The sequence below is a fragment of the Dendropsophus ebraccatus genome, chromosome 4, assembly GCF_027789765.1.
Source record: "Dendropsophus ebraccatus isolate aDenEbr1 chromosome 4, aDenEbr1.pat, whole genome shotgun sequence".
Classification (NCBI taxonomy): domain Eukaryota; kingdom Metazoa; phylum Chordata; class Amphibia; order Anura; family Hylidae; genus Dendropsophus; species Dendropsophus ebraccatus.
In genome coordinates this window covers 171207282-171224209 of record NC_091457.1, presented here as the reverse complement: position 1 = coordinate 171224209, position 16928 = coordinate 171207282, and the positions used below count along the sequence as shown (strand labels likewise).

At 53.3% G+C, this 16928-nt stretch overlaps 1 protein-coding gene across 2 annotated transcripts in view; it reads left to right on the top strand.

Annotated features, from left to right (window-relative positions):
- Positions 1-16928, top strand: part of LOC138789136 (putative ferric-chelate reductase 1) — a 567372-nt gene that overhangs the window by 485677 nt on the left and 64767 nt on the right. For both annotated transcript variants that reach the window (XM_069967740.1, XM_069967741.1), the window contains exon 2: positions 2304-2499. In XM_069967740.1, coding sequence (XP_069823841.1) covers positions 2304-2499 — 196 coding nt within the window. The remainder of the gene's footprint in view (positions 1-2303; positions 2500-16928) is intronic.

The following is a 16928-nucleotide window of genomic DNA, read 5'->3' as shown; positions in this document are numbered from 1 at the left end:
GACTGAGCCCCCCCCCCCCCTACACCGGAGACTGACTGAGCCCCCCCCCCCCCCCCACACCGTAGACATGACTGAGCCCCCCCCCCCCCCCACCGGAGACATGACTGAGCCCCCCCCCCCCCCACACCGGAGACATGACTGAGCACCCCCCCCCCCCTACACCGGAGACATGACTGAGCCCCCCCCCCCCCCCCTACACCGGAGACATGACTGAGGCCCCCCCCCCCCCCACACCGGGAGACATGACTGAGCCCCCCCCCCCCCTACCCCGGAGACATGACTGAGCCCCCCCCCCCCTACACCGGAGACATGACTGAGCCCCCCCCCCTACACCGGAGACATGACTGAGCCCCCCCTACACCGGAGACAATGACTGAGCCCGCCCCCCCCTACACCGGAGACATGACTTAGCCCCCCCCCCCCTACCCCGGAGACATGACTGAGCCCCCCCCCCCCTACACCGGAGACATGACTGAGCCCCCCCCCCCCTACACCGGAGACATGACTGAGCCCCCCCCCCCCTACACCGGAGACATGACTGGAGCCCCCCCCCCCTACACCGAGACATGACTGGAGCCCCCCCCCCCCTACACCGGAGACATGACTGAGCCCCCCCCCTACAACCGGAGACATGACTGAGCCCCCCCCTACACCGGAGACATGACTGAAGCCCCCCCACCCCCCCTACACCGGAGACATGACTGAGCCCCCCCCCTAGCACCGGAGACATGACTGAGCCCCCCCTACCACCGGAGACATGACTGAGCCCCCCCCTACACCGGAGACATGACTGAAGCCCCCCCCCCACACACGGAGACATGACTGAGCCCCCCCCTACACCGAGACATGACTGAGCCCCCCCCCCCCCCACACCGGAGACATGACTGAGCCCCCCCCCCCCCCACACCGGAGACATGACTGAGCCCCCCCCCCCCCCTACACCCGGAGACATGACTGAGCCCCCCCCCTACACCGGAGACATGACTGAAGCCCACCCCCCCCTACACCGGAGACATGACTGAGCCCCCCCCCCCTACACCGGAGACATGACTGAGCCCCCCCCCTACACCGGAGACATGACTGAGCCCCCCCCCCCCCTACACCGGAGACATGACTGAGCCCCCCCCCCCCCCCTACACCGGAGACATGACTGAGCCCCCCCCCCCTACACCGGAGACATGACTGAGCCCCCCCCCCCCCTACACCGGAGACATGACTGAGCCCCCCCCCCTACACCGGAGACATGACTGAGCCCCCCCCCCCCTACACCGGAGACATGACTGAGCCCCCCCCTACACCGGAGACATGACTGAGCCCCCCCCCTACACCGGAGACATGACAGAGCCCCCCCCCCCACACCGGAGACATGACTGAGCCCCCCCCCCCACACCGGAGACATGACTGAGCCCCCCCCCCCCCCCACACCGGAGACATGACTGAGCCCCCCCTACACCGGAGACATGACTGAGCCCCCCCTACACCGGAGACATGACTGAGCCCCCCCCCCTACACCGGAGACATGACTGAGCCCCCCCCCTACACCGGAGACATGACTGAGCCCCCCCCCTACACCGGAGACATGACTGAGCCCCCCCCCCCCCCCTACACCGGAGACATGACTGAGCCCCCCCCCTACACCGGAGACATGACTGAGCCCCCCCCTCTACACCGGAGACATGACTGAGCCCCCCCCTCTACACCGGAGACATGACTGAGCCCCTCCCCCCTACACCGGAGACATGACTGAGCCCCCCCTACACCGGAGACATGACAGAGGTCTTACCCCCCCCCCCCAGTACACCGGAGACATGACAGAGGTCACCAGATCTCCCCCCCCCCCCCCCCCCAGTACATCGGAGACATGACAGGTCTCCCCCCAACCCCCCACCCCCCTCGTACACCAGAGACATGATAGAGGTCACCCCCCCCCCCCCCCCCCAATACACCAGAGACATGACAGAGGTCACCAGATCCCCCCCCAGTACATCGGAGACATGACAGGTCTCCCCCCAACCCCCACCCCCCTCGTACACCGGAGACATGACAGAGGCCCCCCCCCCCCCAGTACACCGGAGACATGACAGAGGGCACCCCCCCAATACACCGGAGACATGAAAGAGGTCCCCCTCCCCCCCCCCCCCCCGTACGCCAGAGACATGACAGAGGTCCTTGACCCCCCCCCCCCCCGTACGCCAGAGACATGACAGTAGTCTCCCCCTCCCCCACCGCATACATGACACATGCTTTGATCTAGATGCCGGTCTCCTCCTCTCCGCTATGCGATGCCTTCCCTTCCGTTACAGATGGCTCTGTTGTGTCCTGTCTTGGCCGTCTGGTTTCTCGCTCTCCTCCAGTCACCGGTCTCTGGATACCCGGATGGTAGAGTGACCGCAGCCTGTGACTCCATGATCCCGCAACACGGACATCACCCCCAGCCCAGAGCCGTCCATAACATCACTGTGGATAGGAGCGTGTTCAGTCCTGGAGATCGCATCAAAGGTGAGACAGCCGTTTGTGTAGTGTAATGGTGGGCACTGTAGTAGTAGTGGAGGTGGTAGTGTAATGGTGGAGGTGGTAGTGTAATGGTCGGTGCTGTAGTGGTAGCGGAGGTGGTAGTGTAATGGTGGGCGCTGTAGTAGTGTAATAGTGGACGCTATAATGGTGGAGGTGGTGGTGTAATGGTGGGCGCTGTAGTGGTAGCGGAGGTGGTAGTGTAATGGTGGACGCTGTAGTAGTGGAGGTGGTAGTGTAATGGTGGGCGCTCTAGTAGTAGTAGTGGAGGTAGTAGTGTAATGGTGGACGCTGTAGTAGTGTAATAGTGGACGCTATAATGGTGGAGGTGGTGGTGTAATGGTGGGCGCTGTAGTGGTAGCGGAGGTGGTAGTGTAATGGTGGAGGTGGTAGTGTAATGGTCGGTGCTGTAGTATTAGAGGAGGTGGTAGTGTAATGGTGGGCGCTGTAGTAGTAGTGGAGGTGGTAGTGTAATGGTGGGCGCTGTAGTGATGGAGGTGGTAGTGTAATGGTGGACGCTGTAGTAGTGATGGAGGTGGTAGTGTAATGGTGGACGCTGTAGTAGTAGTGGAGGTGGTAGTGTAATGGTGGACGCTGTAGTAGTAGTGGTGGTAGTGTAATGGTGGGCGCTGTAGTAGTAGTGGTGGTAGTGTAATGGTGGGCGCTGTAGTAGTAGTGGTGGTAGTGTAATGGTGGGCGCTGTAGTAGTAGTGGAGGTGGTAGTGTAATGGTGGGCACTGTAGTAGTAGTGGAGGTGGTAGTGTAATGGTGGGCGCTGTAGTAGTGGAGGTGGTAGTGTAATGGTGGAGGTGGTAGTGTAATGGTGGGCGCTGTAGTAGTAGTGGAGGTGGTAGTGTAATGGTGGGCGCTGTAGTGATGGAGGTGGTAGTGTAATGGTGGACGCTGTAGTAGTAGTGGAGGTGGTAGTGTAATGGTGGACGCTGTAGTAGTAGTGGTGGTAGTGTAATGGTGGGCGCTGTAGTAGTAGTGGTGGTAGTGTAATGGTGGGCGCTGTAGTAGTAGTGGTGGTAGTGTAATGGTGGGCGCTGTAGTAGTAGTGGAGGTGGTAGTGTAATGGTGGGCACTGTAGTAGTAGTGGAGGTGGTAGTGTAATGGTGGGCGCTGTAGTAGTGGAGGTGGTAGTGTAATGGTGGAGGTGGTAGTGTAATGGTGGGCACTGTAGTAGTAGTGGAGGTGGTAGTGTAATGGTGGGCGCTGTAGTAGTAGTGAAGGTGGTAGTGTAATGGTGGGCACTGTAGTAGTAGTGGAGGTGGTAGTGTAATGGTGGGCACTGTAGTAGTAGTGGAGGTGGGTAGTGTAATGGTGGGCACTGTAGTAGTAGTGGAGGTGGTAGTGTAATGGTGGACGCTGTAGTAGTAGTGGAGGTGGGTAGTGTAATGGTGGGCACTGTAGTAGTAGTGGAGGTGGTAGTGTAATGGTGGGCGCTGTAGTAGTGGAGGTGGTAGTGTAATGGTGGGCGCTGTAGTAGTAGTAGTGGAGGTGGTAGTGCAATGGTGGGCGCTGTAGTAGTAGTGGAGGTGGTAGTGTAATGGTGGACGCTGTAGTAGTAGTAGTAGTAGTAGTGGAGGTGGTAGTGTAATGGTGGGCGCTGTAGTAGTAGTGGAGGAGGTGGTAGTGTAATGGTGGGCGCTGTAGTAGTAGTGGAGGTGGTAGTGTAATGGTGGGCACTGTAGTACTAGTGGAGGTGGTAGTGTAATGGTGGGCGCTCTAGTAGTAGTAGTAGTGGAGGTGGTAGTGTAATGGTGGGCGCTGTAGTAGTAGTGAAGGTGGTAGTGTAATGGTGGGCACTGTAGTAGTAGTGGAGGTGGTAGTGTAATGGTGGGCGCTGTAGTAGTGGAGGTGGTAGTGTAATGGTGGGCGCTGTAGTAGTAGTGGAGGTGGTAGTGTAATGGTGGGCGCTGTAGTAGTAGTAGTGGAGGTGGTAGTGTAATGGTGGGCGCTGTAGTAGTAGTGGAGGTGGTAGTGTAATGGTGGACGCTGTAGTAGTAGTAGTAGTAGTAGTAGTGGAGGTGGTAGTGCAATGGTGGGCGCTGTAGTAGTAGTGGAGGTGGTAGTGTAATGGTGGGCGCTGTAGTAGTGTTGGAGGTGGTAGTGTAATGGTGGGCACTGTAGTAGTAGTAGTAGTGGAGGTGGTAGTGTAATGGTGGGCGCTCTAGTAGTAGTAGTGGAGGTGGTAGTGTAATGGTGGGCGCTCTAGTAGTAGTAGTGGAGGTGGTAGTGTAATGGTTGGCGCTCTAGTAGTAGTGGAGGTGGTAGTGTAATGGTGGACGTTGTAGTGGTAGTGTAATGGTGGCTGCTGTAGTAGTAGTGGAGGTTGTAGTGTAATGGTGGGCGCTGTAGTAGTAGTGGAGGTGGTAGTGTAATGGTGGGCGCTGTAGTAGTAGTAGTGGAGGTGGTAGTGTAATGGTGGGCGCTGTAGTGGTGGAGGTGGTAGTGTAATGGTGGGCGCTGTAGTAGTGTGATGGTGGCTGCTGTAGTAGTGGTGGAGGTGGTAGTGTAATGGTGGGCACTGTAGTGGTAGTGGAGGTTGTAGTGTAATGGTGGGCGCTGTAGTAGTGGAGGAGGTGGTAGTGTAATGGTCGGTGCTGTAGTAGTAGTGGAGGTGGTAGTGTAATGGTGGGCACTGTAGTGGTAGTGGAGGTGGTAGTGTAATGGTGGATGCTGTAATAGTGGTGGAGGTGGTAGTGTAATGGTCGGTGCTGTAGTAGTAGTGGAGGTGGTAGTGTAATGGTGGGCACTGTAGTAGTGGAGGTGGTAGTGTAATGGTGGACGCTGTAGTAGTAGTAGTAGTAGTGGAGGTGGTAGTGTAATGGTGGAGGTGGTAGTGTAATGGTGGATGCTGTAATAGTGGTGGAGGTGGTAGTGTAATGGTGGACGTAGTGGTAGTGGAGGAGGTGGTAGTGTAATGGTGGGCGCTGTAGTAGTAGTGGAGGTGGTAGTGTAATGGTGGACGCTGTAGTAGTGGAGGTGGTAGTGTAATGGTGGACGCTGTAGTAGTAGTGGAGGTGGTAGTGTAATGGTGGATGCTGTAGTAGTAGTGGAGGTGGTAGTGTAATGGTGGACGCTGTAGTAGTGGAGGTGGTAGTGTAATGGTGGGCACTGTAGTAGAAGTGATGGAGGTGGTAGTGTAATGGTGGGCGCTGTAGTAGTAGTGGAGGTGGTAGTGTAATGGTGGACGCTGTAGTAGTAGTGGAGGTGGTAGTGTAATGGTGGGCGCTGTAGTAGTAGTGGAGGTGGTAGTGTAATGGTGGACGCTGTAGTAGTGGAGGTGGTAGTGTAATGGTGGGCGCTGTAGTAGTAGTGGAGGTGGTAGTGTAATGGTGGACGCTGTAGTAGTAGTGGAGGTGGTAGTGTAATGGTGGACGCTGTAGTAGTGGAGGTGGTAGTGTTATGGTGGGCGCTGTAGTAGTAGTGGAGGTGGTAGTGTAATGGTGGGCACTGTAGTAGTGGAGGAGGTGGTAGTGTAATGGTGGATGCTGTAATAGTGGTGGAGGTGGTAGTGTAATGGTGGGCACTGTAGCAGTGGAGGTGGTAGTGTAATGGTGGGCACTGTAGTAGTGTGATGGTGGCTGCTGTAGTAGTGGAGGTGGTAGTGTAATGGTGGGCGCTGTAATAGTAGTGGAGGTGGTAGTGTAATGGTGGGCGCTGTAGTAGTAGTGGAGGTGGTAGTGTAATGGTGGAGGTGGTAGTGTAATGGTGGATGCTGTAATAGTGATGGAGGTGGTAGTGTAATGGTGGATGCTGTAGTAGTAGTTGAGGTGGTAGTGTAATGGTGGGCACTGTAGTGGTGGAGGTGGTAGTGTAATGGTGGGCGCTGTAGTAGTGGAGGTGGTAGTGTAATGGTGGGCGCTGTAGTAGTAGTGGAGGTGGTAGTGTAATGGTGGGCGCTGTAGTAGTAGTGGAGGTGGTAGTGTAATGGTGGACGCTGTAGTAGTAGTGGAGGTGGTAGTGTAATGGTGGATGCTGTAGTAGTAGTAGTGGAGGTTGTAGTGTAATGGTGGATGCTGTAGTAGTAGTGGAGGTGGTAGTGTAATGGTGGGCGCTGTAATGGTGGAGGTGGTAGTGTAATGGTGGGCGCTGTAGTAGTAGTGGAGGTGGTAGTGCAATGGTGGGCGCTGTAGTAGTAGTGGAGGTGGTAGTGTAATGGTGGACGTTGTAGTGGTAGTGTAATGGTGGGCGCTGTAGTAGTAGTGGAGGTGGTAGTGTAATGGTGGGCGCTGTAGTAGTAGTAGTAGTAGTAGTAGTGGAGGTGGTAGTGTAATGGTGGGCGCTGTAGTAGTAGTGGAGGTGGTAGTGTAATGGTGGGCGCTGTAGTAGTAGTGGAGGTGGTAGTGTAATGGTGGGCGCTGTAGTAGTAGTGGAGGTGGTAGTGTAATGGTGGGCGCTGTAGTAGTAGTGGAGGTGGTAGTGTAATGGTGGGCGCTGTAGTAGTAGTGGAGGTGGTAGTGTAATGGTGGACGCTGTAGTAGTAGTGGAGGTGGTAGTGTAATGGTGGATGCTGTAGTAGTAGTAGTGGAGGTTGTAGTGTAATGGTGGATGCTGTAGTAGTAGTGGAGGTGGTAGTGTAATGGTGGGCGCTGTAATGGTGGAGGTGGTAGTGTAATGGTGGGCGCTGTTGTAGTAGTGGAGGTGGTAGTGTAATGGTGGGCGCTGTAGTAGTAGTGGAGGTGGTAGTGTAATGGTGGGCGCTGTAGTAGTAGTGGAGGTGGTAGTGTAATGGTGGATGCTGTAGTAGTAGTGGAGGTGGTAGTGTAATGGTGGACGCTGTAGTAGTAGTAGTGGAGGTGGTAGTGTAATGGTGGACGCTGTAGTAGTAGTAGTGGAGGTGGTAGTGTAATGGTGGGCGCTGTAGTGGTGGAGGTGGTAGTGTAATGGTGGGCGCTGTAGTAGTAGTGGAGGTGGTAGTGTAATGGTGGGCGCTGTAGTAGTAGTAGTGGAGGTTGTAGTGTAATGGTGGGCGCTGTAGTAGTAGTGGAGGTGGTAGTGTAATGGTGGGCGCTGTAGTAGTGGTGGAGGTTGTAGTGTAATGGTGGGCGCTGTAGTAGTAGTGGAGGTTGTAGTGTAATGGTGGGCGCTGTAGTAGTAGTGGAGGTGGTAGTGTAATGGTGGGCGCTGTAGTAGTAGTAGTGGAGGTGGTAGTGTAATGGTGGGCACTGTAGTAGTAGTAGTGGAGGTTGTAGTGTAATGGTGGGCACTGTAGTAGTAGTAGTGGAGGTGGTAGTGTAATGGTGGGCACTGTAGTAGTAGTAGTGGAGGTGGTAGTGTAATGGTGGGCACTGTAGTAGTAGTAGTAGTAGTGGAGGTGGTAGTGTAATGGTGGGCACTGTAGTAGTAGTAGTAGTAGTAGTGGAGGTGGTAGTGTAATGGTGGGCGCTGTAGTAGTGTGATGGTGGCTGCTGTAGTAGTGGTGGAGGTGGTAGTGTAATGGTGGGCGCTGTAGTAGTAGTGGAGGAGGTGGTAGTGTAATGGTGGACGCTGTAGTAGTGGAGGTGGTAGTGTAATGGTGGGCGCTGTAGTAGTAGTGGAGGTGGTAGTGTAATGGTGGGCACTGTAGTAGTAGTAGTGGAGGTGGTGGTGGAGGTGGTAGTGTAATGGTGGGCGCTGTAGTAGTAGTAGTGGAGGTGGTAGTGTAATGGTGGGCACTGTAGTAGTAGTAGTAGTGGAGGTGGTAGTGTAATGGTGGGCACTGTAGTAGTAGTAGTGGAGGTGGTGGTGGAGGTGGTAGTGTAATGGTCGGTGCTGTAGTGGTAGCGGAGGTGGTAGTGTAATGGTGGGCGCTGTAGTAGTGTAATAGTGGACGCTATAATGGTGGAGGTGGTGGTGTAATGGTGGGCGCTGTAGTGGTAGCGGAGGTGGTAGTGTAATGGTGGAGGTGGTAGTGTAATGGTCGGTGCTGTAGTAGTAGTGGAGGTGGTAGTGTAATGGTGGATGCTGTAGTGATGGAGGTGGTAGTGTAATGGTGGACGCTGTAGTAGTAGTGGAGGTGGTAGTGTAATGGTGGACGCTGTAGTAGTAGTGGTGGTAGTGTAATGGTGGGCGCTGTAGTAGTAGTGGTGGTAGTGTAATGGTGGGCGCTGTAGTAGTAGTGGTGGTAGTGTAATGGTGGGCGCTGTAGTAGTAGTGGAGGTGGTAGTGTAATGGTGGGCACTGTAGTAGTAGTGGAGGTGGTAGTGTAATGGTGGGCGCTGTAGTAGTGGAGGTGGTAGTGTAATGGTGGAGGTGGTAGTGTAATGGTGGGCACTATAGTAGTAGTGGAGGTGGTAGTGTAATGGTGGGCGCTGTAGTAGTAGTGGAGGTGGGTAGTGTAATGGTGGGCACTGTAGTAGTAGTGGAGGTGGTGTAATGGTGGACGCTGTAGTAGTAGTGGAGGTGGGTAGTGTAATGGTGGGCACTGTAGTAGTAGTGGAGGTGGTAGTGTAATGGTGGGCGCTGTAGTAGTGGAGGTGGTAGTGTAATGGTGGGCGCTGTAGTAGTAGTAGTGGAGGTGGTAGTGCAATGGTGGGCGCTGTAGTAGTAGTGGAGGTGGTAGTGTAATGGTGGACGCTGTAGTAGTAGTAGTAGTGGAGGTGGTAGTGTAATGGTGGGCGCTGTAGTAGTAGTGGAGGAGGTGGTAGTGTAATGGTGGGCGCTGTAGTAGTAGTGGAGGTGGTAGTGTAATGGTGGGCACTGTAGTACTAGTGGAGGTGGTAGTGTAATGGTGGGCGCTCTAGTAGTAGTGAAGGTGGTAGTGTAATGGTGGGCACTGTAGTAGTAGTGGAGGTGGTAGTGTAATGGTGGGCGCTGTAGTAGTGGAGGTGGTAGTGTAATGGTGGGCGCTGTAGTAGTGGAGGTGGTAGTGTAATGGTGGGCGCTGTAGTAGTAGTGGAGGTGGTAGTGTAATGGTGGGCGCTGTAGTAGTAGTAGTGGAGGTGGTAGTGCAATGGTGGGCGCTGTAGTAGTGGAGGTGGTAGTGTAATGGTGGACGCTGTAGTAGTAGTAGTAGTAGTAGTAGTGGAGGTGGTAGTGCAATGGTGGGCGCTGTAGTAGTAGTGGAGGTGGTAGTGTAATGGTGGGCGCTGTAGTAGTGTTGGAGGTGGTAGTGTAATGGTGGGCACTGTAGTAGTAGTAGTAGTGGAGGTGGTAGTGTAATGGTGGGCGCTCTAGTAGTAGTAGTGGAGGTGGTAGTGTAATGGTGGGCGCTCTAGTAGTAGTAGTGGAGGTGGTAGTGTAATGGTTGGCGCTCTAGTAGTAGTGGAGGTGGTAGTGTAATGGTGGACGTTGTAGTGGTAGTGTAATGGTGGCTGCTGTAGTAGTAGTGGAGGTTGTAGTGTAATGGTGGGCGCTGTAGTAGTAGTGGAGGTGGTAGTGTAATGGTGGGCGCTGTAGTAGTAGTAGTGGAGGTGGTAGTGTAATGGTGGGCGCTGTAGTGGTGTGATGGTGGCTGCTGTAGTAGTGGTGGAGGTGGTAGTGTAATGGTGGGCACTGTAGTAGTAGTAGTAGTAGTAGTAGTAGTGGAGGTGGTAGTGTAATGGTGGGCGCTGTAGTAGTGTGATGGTGGCTGCTGTAGTAGTGGTGGAGGTGGTAGTGTAATGGTGGGCACTGTAGTGGTATTGGAGGTTGTAGTGTAATGGTGGGCGCTGTAGTAGTGGAGGAGGTGGTAGTGTAATGGTCGGTGCTGTAGTAGTAGTGGAGGTGGTAGTGTAATGGTGGGCACTGTAGTGGTAGTGGAGGTGGTAGTGTAATGGTGGATGCTGTAATAGTGGTGGAGGTGGTAGTGTAATGGTGGACGTAGTGGTAGTGGAGGAGGTGGTAGTGTAATGGTGGGCGCTGTAGTAGTAGTGGAGGTGGTAGTGTAATGGTGGACGCTGTAGTAGTGGAGGTGGTAGTGTAATGGTGGACGCTGTAGTAGTAGTGGAGGTGGTAGTGTAATGGTGGATGCTGTAGTAGTAGTGGAGGTGGTAGTGTAATGGTGGACGCTGTAGTAGTGGAGGTGGTAGTGTAATGGTGGGCGCTGTAGTAGAAGTGATGGAGGTGGTAGTGTAATGGTGGGCGCTGTAGTAGTAGTGGAGGTGGTAGTGTAATGGTGGACGCTGTAGTAGTAGTGGAGGTGGTAGTGTAATGGTGGGCGCTGTAGTAGTAGTGGAGGTGGTAGTGTAATGGTGGACGCTGTAGTAGTGGAGGTGGTAGTGTAATGGTGGGCGCTGTAGTAGTAGTGGAGGTGGTAGTGTAATGGTGGACGCTGTAGTAGTGGAGGTGGTAGTGTAATGGTGGGCACTGTAGTAGAAGTGATGGAGGTGGTAGTGTAATGGTGGGCGCTGTAGTAGTAGTGGAGGTGGTAGTGTAATGGTGGAGGTGGTAGTGTAATGGTGGGCGCTGTAGTAGTAGTGGAGGTGGTAGTGTAATGGTGGACGCTGTAGTAGTGGAGGTGGTAGTGTTATGGTGGGCGCTGTAGTAGTAGTGGAGGTGGTAGTGTAATGGTGGACGCTGTAGTAGTAGTGGAGGTGGTAGTGTAATGGTGGACGCTGTAGTAGTGGAGGTGGTAGTGTTATGGTGGGCGCTGTAGTAGTAGTGGAGGTGGTAGTGTAATGGTGGGCACTGTAGTAGTGGAGGAGGTGGTAGTGTAATGGTGGATGCTGTAATAGTGGTGGAGGTGGTAGTGTAATGGTGGGCACTGTAGCAGTGGAGGTGGTAGTGTAATGGTGGGCACTGTAGTAGTGTGATGGTGGCTGCTGTAGTAGTGGAGGTGGTAGTGTAATGGTGGGCGCTGTAATAGTAGTGGAGGTGGTAGTGTAATGGTAGGCGCTGTAGTAGTAGTGGAGGTGGTAGTGTAATGGTGGAGGTGGTAGTGTAATGGTGGATGCTGTAATAGTGATGGAGGTGGTAGTGTAATGGTGGATGCTGTAGTAGTAGTTGAGGTGGTAGTGTAATGGTGGGCACTGTAGTGGTGGAGGTGGTAGTGTAATGGTGGGCGCTGTAGTAGTAGTGGAGGTGGTAGTGTAATGGTGGGCGCTGTAGTAGTAGTGGAGGTGGTAGTGTAATGGTGGGCGCTGTAGTAGTAGTGGAGGTGGTAGTGTAATGGTGGACGCTGTAGTAGTAGTGGAGGTGGTAGTGTAATGGTGGATGCTGTAGTAGTAGTAGTGGAGGTTGTAGTGTAATGGTGGATGCTGTAGTAGTAGTGGAGGTGGTAGTGTAATGGTGGGCGCTGTAATGGTGGAGGTGGTAGTGTAATGGTGGGCGCTGTAGTAGTAGTGGAGGTGGTAGTGCAATGGTGGACGTTGTAGTGGTAGTGTAATGGTGGGCGCTGTAGTAGTAGTGGAGGTGGTAGTGTAATGGTGGGCGCTGTAGTAGTAGTGGAGGTGGTAGTGTAATGGTGGGCGCTGTAGTAGTAGTGGAGGTGGTAGTGTAATGGTGGACGCTGTAGTAGTAGTGGAGGTGGTAGTGTAATGGTGGATGCTGTAGTAGTAGTAGTGGAGGTTGTAGTGTAATGGTGGATGCTGTAGTAGTAGTGGAGGTGGTAGTGTAATGGTGGGCGCTGTAATGGTGGAGGTGGTAGTGTAATGGTGGGCGCTGTAGTAGTAGTGGAGGTGGTAGTGTAATGGTGGGCGCTGTAGTAGTAGTGGAGGTGGTAGTGTAATGGTGGACGTTGTAGTGGTAGTGTAATGGTGGGCGCTGTAGTAGTAGTGGAGGTGGTAGTGTAATGGTGGGCGCTGTAGTAGTAGTGGAGGTGGTAGTGTAATGGTGGATGCTGTAGTAGTAGTGGAGGTGGTAGTGTAATGGTGGACGCTGTAGTAGTAGTAGTGGAGGTGGTAGTGTAATGGTGGACGCTGTAGTAGTAGTAGTGGAGGTGGTAGTGTAATGGTGGATGCTGTAGTAGTAGTAGTGGAGGTTGTAGTGTAATGGTGGATGCTGTAGTAGTAGTGGAGGTGGTAGTGTAATGGTGGGCGCTGTAATGGTGGAGGTGGTAGTGTAATGGTGGGCGCTGTAGTAGTAGTGGAGGTGGTAGTGCAATGGTGGGCGCTGTAGTAGTAGTGGAGGTGGTAGTGTAATGGTGGACGTTGTAGTGGTAGTGTAATGGTGGGCGCTGTAGTAGTAGTGGAGGTGGTAGTGTAATGGTGGGCGCTGTAGTAGTAGTGGAGGTGGTAGTGTAATGGTGGATGCTGTAGTAGTAGTGGAGGTGGTAGTGTAATGGTGGACGCTGTAGTAGTAGTAGTGGAGGTGGTAGTGTAATGGTGGGCGCTGTAGTAGTAGTAGTGGAGGTGGTAGTGTAATGGTGGGCACTGTAGTAGTGGAGGTGGTAGTGTAATGGTGGATGCTGTAGTAGTAGTGGAGGTGGTAGTGTAATGGTGGACGCTGTAGTAGTGGAGGTGGTAGTGTAATGGTGGACGCTGTAGTAGAAGTGATGGAGGTGGTAGTGTAATGGTGGACGCTGTAGTGGTGGAGGTTGTAGTGTAATGGTGGGCGCTGTAGTAGTAGTGGAGGTGGTAGTGTAATGGTGGGCGCTGTAGTAGTAGTAGTGGAGGTGGTAGTGTAATGGTGGGCGCTGTAGTAGTGGTGAGATGGTGGCTACTGTAGTAGTGGTGGAGGTTGTAGTGTAATGGTGGGCGCTGTAGTAGTAGTGGAGGTGGTAGTGTAATGGTGGGCGCTGTAGTAGTAGTGGAGGTGGTAGTGTAATGGTGGGCGCTGTAGTAGTAGTGGAGGTGGTAGTGTAATGGTGGGCGCTGTAGTAGTAGTGGAGGTGGTAGTGTAATGGTGGGCGCTGTAGTAGTAGTGGAGGTGGTAGTGTAATGGTGGGCGCTGTAGTAGTAGTAGTGGAGGTTGTAGTGTAATGGTGGGCACTGTAGTAGTAGTAGTGGAGGTGGTAGTGTAATGGTGGGCACTGTAGTAGTAGTAGTGGAGGTGGTAGTGTAATGCTGGGCACTGTAGTAGTAGTAGTAGTAGTGGAGGTGGTAGTGTAATGGTGGGCACTGTAGTAGTAGTAGTAGTAGTAGTAGTAGTGGAGGTGGTAGTGTAATGGTGGGCGCTGTAGTAGTGTGATGGTGGCTGCTGTAGTAGTGGTGGAGGTGGTAGTGTAATGGTGGGCGCTGTAGTAGTAGTGGAGGAGGTGGTAGTGTAATGGTGGACGCTGTAGTAGTGGAGGTGGTAGTGTAATGGTGGGCGCTGTAGTAGTAGTGGAGGTGGTAGTGTAATGGTGGGCACTGTAGTAGTAGTAGTGGAGGTGGTGGTGGAGGTGGTAGTGTAATGGTGGGCGCTGTAGTAGTAGTAGTGGAGGTGGTAGTGTAATGGTGGGCACTGTAGTAGTAGTAGTAGTGGAGGTGGTAGTGTAATGGTGGGCACTGTAGTAGTAGTAGTGGAGGTGGTGGTGGAGGTGGTAGTGTAATGGTCGGTGCTGTAGTGGTAGCGGAGGTGGTAGTGTAATGGTGGGCGCTGTAGTAGTGTAATAGTGGACGCTATAATGGTGGAGGTGGTGGTGTAATGGTGGGCGCTGTAGTGGTAGCGGAGGTGGTAGTGTAATGGTGGACGCTGTAGTAGTGGAGGTGGTAGTGTAATGGTGGGCGCTCTAGTAGTAGTAGTGGAGGTAGTAGTGTAATGGTGGACGCTGTAGTAGTGTAATAGTGGACGCTATAATGGTGGAGGTGGTGGTGTAATGGTGGGCGCTGTAGTGGTAGCGGAGGTGGTAGTGTAATGGTGGAGGTGGTAGTGTAATGGTCGGTGCTGTAGTATTAGTGGAGGTGGTAGTGTAATGGTGGGCACTGTAGTAGTAGTGGTGGTAGTGTAATGGTGGGCGCTCTAGTAGTAGTAGTGGAGGTAGTAGTGTAATGGTGGACGCTGTAGTAGTGTAATAGTGGACGCTATAATGGTGGAGGTGGTGGTGTAATGGTGGGCGCTGTAGTGGTAGCGGAGGTGGTAGTGTAATGGTGGAGGTGGTAGTGTAATGGTGGGCGCTGTAGTAGTAGTGGAGGTGGTAGTGTAATGGTGGGCGCTGTAGTGATGGAGGTGGTAGTGTAATGGTGGACGCTGTAGTAGTAGTGGAGGTGGTAGTGTAATGGTGGACGCTGTAGTAGTAGTGGTGGTAGTGTAATGGTGGGCGCTGTAGTAGTAGTGGTGGTAGTGTAATGGTGGGCGCTGTAGTAGTAGTGGTGGTAGTGTAATGGTGGGCGCTGTAGTAGTAGTGGAGGTGGTAGTGTAATGGTGGGCACTGTAGTAGTAGTGGAGGTGGTAGTGTAATGGTGGGCGCTGTAGTAGTGGAGGTGGTAGTGTAATGGTGGAGGTGGTAGTGTAATGGTGGGCACTGTAGTAGTAGTGGAGGTGGTAGTGTAATGGTGGGCGCTCTAGTAGTAGTAGTGGAGGTGGTAGTGTAATGGTGGGCGCTCTAGTAGTAGTAGTGGAGGTGGTAGTGTAATGGTTGGCGCTCTAGTAGTAGTGGAGGTGGTAGTGTAATGGTGGACGTTGTAGTGGTAGTGTAATGGTGGCTGCTGTAGTAGTAGTGGAGGTTGTAGTGTAATGGTGGGCGCTGTAGTAGTAGTGGAGGTGGTAGTGTAATGGTGGGCGCTGTAGTAGTAGTAGTGGAGGTGGTAGTGTAATGGTGGGCGCTGTAGTGGTGTGATGGTGGCTGCTGTAGTAGTGGTGGAGGTGGTAGTGTAATGGTGGGCACTGTAGTAGTAGTAGTAGTAGTAGTAGTGGAGGTGGTAGTGTAATGGTGGGCGCTGTAGTAGTGTGATGGTGGCTGCTGTAGTAGTGGTGGAGGTGGTAGTGTAATGGTGGGCACTGTAGTGGTATTGGAGGTTGTAGTGTAATGGTGGGCGCTGTAGTAGTGGAGGAGGTGGTAGTGTAATGGTCGGTGCTGTAGTAGTAGTGGAGGTGGTAGTGTAATGGTGGGCACTGTAGTGGTAGTGGAGGTGGTAGTGTAATGGTGGATGTTGTAATAGTGGTGGAGGTGGTAGTGTAATGGTGGACGTAGTGGTAGTGGAGGAGGTGGTAGTGTAATGGTGGGCGCTGTAGTAGTAGTGGAGGTGGTAGTGTAATGGTGGACGCTGTAGTAGTGGAGGTGGTAGTGTAATGGTGGACGCTGTAGTAGTAGTGGAGGTGGTAGTGTAATGGTGGATGCTGTAGTAGTAGTGGAGGTGGTAGTGTAATGGTGGACGCTGTAGTAGTGGAGGTGGTAGTGTAATGGTGGGCGCTGTAGTAGAAGTGATGGAGGTGGTAGTGTAATGGTGGGCGCTGTAGTAGTAGTGGAGGTGGTAGTGTAATGGTGGACGCTGTAGTAGTAGTGGAGGTGGTAGTGTAATGGTGGGCGCTGTAGTAGTAGTGGAGGTGGTAGTGTAATGGTGGACGCTGTAGTAGTGGAGGTGGTAGTGTAATGGTGGGCGCTGTAGTAGTAGTGGAGGTGGTAGTGTAATGGTGGACGCTGTAGTAGTGGAGGTGGTAGTGTAATGGTGGGCACTGTAGTAGAAGTGATGGAGGTGGTAGTGTAATGGTGGGCGCTGTAGTAGTAGTGGAGGTGGTAGTGTAATGGTGGAGGTGGTAGTGTAATGGTGGGCGCTGTAGTAGTAGTGGAGGTGGTAGTGTAATGGTGGACGCTGTAGTAGTGGAGGTGGTAGTGTTATGGTGGGCGCTGTAGTAGTAGTGGAGGTGGTAGTGTAATGGTGGACGCTGTAGTAGTAGTGGAGGTGGTAGTGTAATGGTGGACGCTGTAGTAGTGGAGGTGGTAGTGTTATGGTGGGCGCTGTAGTAGTAGTGGAGGTGGTAGTGTAATGGTGGGCACTGTAGTAGTGGAGGAGGTGGTAGTGTAATGGTGGATGCTGTAATAGTGGTGGAGGTGGTAGTGTAATGGTGGGCACTGTAGCAGTGGAGGTGGTAGTGTAATGGTGGGCACTGTAGTAGTGTGATGGTGGCTGCTGTAGTAGTGGAGGTGGTAGTGTAATGGTGGGCGCTGTAATAGTAGTGGAGGTGGTAGTGTAATGGTAGGCGCTGTAGTAGTAGTGGAGGTGGTAGTGTAATGGTGGAGGTGGTAGTGTAATGGTGGATGCTGTAATAGTAGTTGAGGTGGTAGTGTAATGGTGGGCACTGTAGTGGTGGAGGTGGTAGTGTAATGGTGGGCGCTGTAGTAGTAGTGGAGGTGGTAGTGTAATGGTGGGCGCTGTAGTAGTAGTGGAGGTGGTAGTGTAATGGTGGGCGCTGTAGTAGTAGTGGAGGTGGTAGTGTAATGGTGGACGCTGTAGTAGTAGTGGAGGTGGTAGTGTAATGGTGGATGCTGTAGTAGTAGTAGTGGAGGTTGTAGTGTAATGGTGGATGCTGTAGTAGTAGTGGAGGTGGTAGTGTAATGGTGGGCGCTGTAATGGTGGAGGTGGTAGTGTAATGGTGGGCGCTGTAGTAGTAGTGGAGGTGGTAGTGCAATGGTGGACGTTGTAGTGGTAGTG